The sequence below is a fragment of the Caretta caretta genome, chromosome 7 (assembly GCF_965140235.1).
Source record: "Caretta caretta isolate rCarCar2 chromosome 7, rCarCar1.hap1, whole genome shotgun sequence".
Classification (NCBI taxonomy): domain Eukaryota; kingdom Metazoa; phylum Chordata; order Testudines; family Cheloniidae; genus Caretta; species Caretta caretta.
The window spans coordinates 100875022-100880021 of NC_134212.1; the positions used below are offsets into that span (position 1 = coordinate 100875022).

General features: G+C 37.3%; 1 protein-coding gene across 7 annotated transcripts in view; it reads left to right on the top strand.

The window, feature by feature from the left end:
- The window catches only part of EBF3 (EBF transcription factor 3), a 131903-nt gene that overhangs the window by 93476 nt on the left and 33427 nt on the right, over nt 1–5000 (top strand). For 5 of the 7 annotated variants that reach the window (XM_075131001.1, XM_075131004.1, XM_075131003.1 and 2 more), the window contains exons 9-10: nt 246–376; nt 895–1021. In XM_075131001.1, coding sequence (XP_074987102.1) covers nt 246–376; nt 895–1021 — 258 coding nt within the window. Of the gene's footprint in view, nt 1–242; nt 377–894; nt 1022–5000 lie in introns of all 7 variants that reach the window. The other 2 variants (XM_075131002.1, XM_075131005.1) reach the window with 1 other exon arrangement.

Genomic DNA, 5000 nt, shown 5'->3' on the forward strand with positions numbered 1-5000 from the left:
TGCTATATCAAGCCATTTTTTTCTTCCTCACTAGTATTCTGCTGCTTGGCCTTTGCTTTATAAAACATTTAATAGTTTGCTTTAAATACATCAACATACTGATATATGATTGCCCTTTGTATGCCTCCTAGAGAAATCATGCACTTTCTTCCTACTGTGCTTTGCATGGTTTGCCATTGGCAAAGAGAGCTAATGTCAGAAAAGAAGGGATACTTAGGTCTTGATTTTCTATCTTGTACAAGCAGCTACTCCGTGCATAAAGGCCATCAGTCCTAGTGAAGGCTGGACTACTGGTGGGGCCACAGTCATCATAATTGGAGACAACTTCTTTGATGGCTTGCAAGTTGTATTTGGAACTATGTTGGTCTGGAGTGAGGTAAGCTATCTAAATTGGTGGGCTTTGAACTGTAACATTTTTTCATGAATGATTTTAACAAGCTGTCAATAGTCTATTGACATGAGGTATCATGAGATTTTATTTCAAAGTGCCTTTTTAACCATGAATTCTTATGTGGCAATAGACTGAATATAGAGAAATATACTCGAGGCACTTCATGGCCCTCTAGTGGAAGACATGCTATAGGAGGTCTCACAATACAATTAAACAATTAGTGTTAAAAATTACTAGAAGCAGACTTAAGGAGACATATGGAGGCAATTTTCATATGAATGATGCCCTGTGGCCTTTCCTGCAAATTAAAACCAAGGCTCATTTGCAGATATTTCCCTTAAAAAACACTATAGAACCCTGATCTTGTATGTGACAGCAAAAAGGTAGAGTTTGGGGATGATGGTCCAATTTAAACTCATTTTAGTAATTATATCCAACTGGCAAGCATCAGTCTTATCACTGCCATCTTGATTTAAACTGTGTTTTCTGTATGATTTTTATAGCTGATAACACCCCATGCCATCAGAGTTCAAACCCCACCACGGCACATTCCTGGAGTTGTTGAAGTAACTCTGTCCTACAAATCCAAGCAGTTCTGTAAAGGTGCTCCTGGACGATTTGTCTACACTGGTAAGTGTAAAGTTCAGAGTAATATCTCCCCTCTCTTACGGATACAGTTTAGATTAGAATATAACGGTGGTACATTCACAATAGTGGGTCTGTCAGCATTTACAGAGTGGTTGACTAATAGTGGGCAAAGCTCAAAATAACTCAGAAGTTAAGATCAGGGAAGCACCCAAAAGCTCCAATGCCTATCTGAACTGCTTCAGTATGTAAAATTGGTCTTGATATCTTGAGATCAGGCTCTCTGTCACAAGATGCCTGATACTTCCAGATTCCAGTTTTATATATAGATATCAACAGCATTTCCCACTCTGTTCCAGCCAGAAACAGGAAGTGAAGAAGTACTCAGCAGTGAACAATACTTTTTTAGAAAAGTTATCCAAACTTTTTTGAACCTCAGTAATGGTTCAGTTGAAGTTTAGGGCAAAGGTTCAGGTATTTCTTATTGTATCCAAACCACTTCATCCATCCCTATTAATAACTTGGCTGTAAAAATTCTCTCAGAGATGAAACTTGGCATAAAAAGTTTGCAGCCTGGAAGTCATTTGTTTAAACCAAATTTCTCTTAAACGTGTTTGATTTTAAGTTTCAAGAGCACAAGGAAAAAAATGGAAGTTTTGTGGTTACAAATGTTTCTGAACTCAAAAGAATTCATCTTTTAAATGAAACATTTCTGGCTTTTTGTCTAAAAAATGGACTGAGTTCTTTTGGCATTTAAAAAAATGAATTCAACTAAGATATTGAGATGAAAAAAGCTGATACTCACATGAATGGTAATTACATTCATAATTTTTTTAAGACTAACCAATTTATTTTTTTAAGTTAATGATTTGATGTAGTGGGTCCATAATACACACATGCTTACTACTGCAAATATTCAAGTGTGTATTATGAATTGTTCTGTTGTGTCACAAACGTCTATAAAAATAAACACCAAAGAGTTCTTAAATGTTTACTTAATAAATTGATAGAATGTAGTGACTCTGGGAGAGATTTTAGGCCCAGATCCCCCAATGTATTTAGGCACCTACGTCCCACAGATATGGGCTGAAGTGGGACTTAATTGATGACTAAGGCATGGTCTACACTGTGGGAGATCGATCTAAGTTACGCAACTTCAGCTACATGAATAATGTAGCTGAAGTCGACGTATTTTGATCTACTCACCACAGTGTCTTCACTGCGGTGAGTCGACAGCTGATGCTCCCCCGTCGACTCCACCTGTGGCTCTCGCTCCAGTGGAGTCCCGGAGTCAACGGGAGAGTGCTCGACGGTCGATTTATCGCATCTAGACTAGACGCAATAAATCACCCCCGCTGGATCGATTGCTGCCCATCGATCCTTCAGGTAATGTAGACAAGCCCTAAGGGAGTTAAGGGAGTGCCTAAAAAACCTTTGAGGATCTGGGCCTTAAAGCCTACTTGTTAAATAATGTGTTTTTCATAAAAACACTTTAGATTGGTATTTTCCCAATAGGCTGTAACTGTTTCTGTCTAATTGTTTTGATCTTGCTGGAAAAAATGTGTATTTGGGGTACTTTTGAAAACTATGAGCAGATTATTGAGACTTTTAAAAACAATTATTTTTTAAGGACTCCCAGCCTGCTCACATTGAAGTCAATAGGAGTTTTGCCATTAGTTTCAGTGGGATCAGGATTGAGCCTTTAGTATGAATGTAGTGTTCATGAAAGGTGCTGGATTGATAGCCGTGGAGACTGAAGTCCTCCATCTATCCACAAAACAGGCACAACCTGGGCAGGAGCAGTGTAAGTTTTCCCTCCAGTGTACCTCAGCTCTGATCTGGAAGGACCCACCTCCAAGGGTGAGAGGATATTTAAGTCTCCCTGTCTGTTCAGTTCTTGGCTTTTCTGCTGAGACTGTCAAGAAGGGTGCCAAATGCGGTGGTGGTGGTTTTGGTGATACTGACCTCTCTGCAATGCGAACGTTGCCTAAGACCACCATCTTATTTCATATGGTATGCTAAGCAGATGTTAACTACAAAGCTGGCTGGGGTTGAATGGGCTACCTATAGGCAACTGGCTAATCCAATCATGATTATAGAGTCTTTAAAAATACTATGATAAACACAAATGAAATCAATCCACATAAAGCTACAATAAAACATCATGGAAGTATATGATTCAATTTTGCAGGGAATTAACACTGGGAATTCTGTGGAATTCTGGGAAATTCTAGCTTCATACTGTAACTAACTGTTGTGACCAGGTATTTGTGCAATGGGCTCCAAACAATGACTAGTTATATTTGCTCTGTAAGCAACAATATTCAGCAAAGTAAAGTGAATTAACTACAAATGTTAGACTAAAATCCAGTTTCTTCAGCTGTTATAAATTGATGTATAAATTGATAAATTGATGTTCCATCGTTTTCAACAGAGCTATGTTGATTTACACCAGATGAGCATCTGGCCCTAAATGTTCAGTCTTGCTTTTGACTTTCCTTATATTAATAGATTCAAGAAATTCCATAAATTGATATTTTAATGTAAATTTCCATAGATTAAATTAAAAGTGCAAAAATAAATTAAGTTTTAGAAAGAAGCCATTTACTTTTCCTACTCTGGAGTTCTCCTTTACCAGGATTCATAGGGACATTTTAAATAAAGATGTTTAAATGAATCGTCAAAGTTTCCATAACCGCTGTTGCTGCACTTAATTTACTGCGAAAATAAAATAAAATAAAATAAAAACTTTAACAGAAATATACATTTCAAACACTTTGTAAGGGATACAGAAGCCTATATGTCAACAAAAAGTAAAAAGAAAGGTAGGGTCAGAGCCTGTCTGACCTGGAAACTTCTGTCTGATTTGCATTGCCCCTAAATTGATGGGGACAAAGAGATAATGATTGGAAATTACACTCACCATTGAAAACTGAGCCAAGCCTCACTGTATTTCACAATATGAAAATTATGTGGCCCTATAGTAGGGAGGGGCTGAATCCCCAGGGCATCTGTTTCCCATCAGTGTCCCACCATGCTTGCAGTCTGGCTTGGCACTCTAACATTTAACCTTCTCAGCATGAGGTGGACCATAGGGCAACGAGGCTGCAGAATAATGAAACAAGAGTGTAGTGTGGAGTACAAAGCCTTTGTAAAGTATAGAAGTTGAGACATTAAATGATCTGTGTACAGTGATATGAAAGTACCAGATTTTTCAAAAACAGGCCCTATCAGTCACACATAGTAAGGATACTGTGCTGTTTCTCAGCAGGCTAAGGGAAGGCCTGTCCCCATCTATCCATACCTTTTTGCCCACTGCTTTCAAGTATTATAAAGATACAATTACCTTGGGAGATTGTGGCAGTTCAGTTGATTAGCACGGTGAATTAAAAGAATGAGTCACAAATGACATGTCCAGCTCTTCTCTACTAGTCCTTTGTATTCCCAGTATACCTCACCCCGGTTGTAAGGAGGTCAAAAATTAGAGAGAGATAACAATTTTCAAGCAGCTAGCACTTAGGAGCAGAATTAACAATCATTCTGTATGTAATTGCCAGTTAATAGTAAATTGCCTTCCAGACTGTAAAATGCAATATAAACTGGTGGGCACCTAAAATTAAATTAATGAGATATTTGCTGCATTTAAAAGTGAATAGTGCAAATTAATAACTGAATGCAATACCTGTTTTAATATTTGTCTAATAGTGTATCATTTGCTTGTTTAATAGTAATTAAAATAGTCCTTACCTGAAAAATTCTCTGCATAGTTAAACTGAGCAATTCTGTGCAGGTTAAGAGTAATCATTTTACTGGTAGAAGTCTTCTAGGTTCTTAAATTAAATATCAGAGATTATTTTTTTAATTAGAATATGAGCATTGCAATGTTATTTGATTAAGGCAAATTGTGATTTGTATGCTTCTAAATGAAATTATGTTACAGTGCAAACTACTTTTATGCATACATTTTAAGGTGTGAGGAATTATTTTGTGTGTTCACTTTCAGAAACCAGTAGCAAGTTTGCAC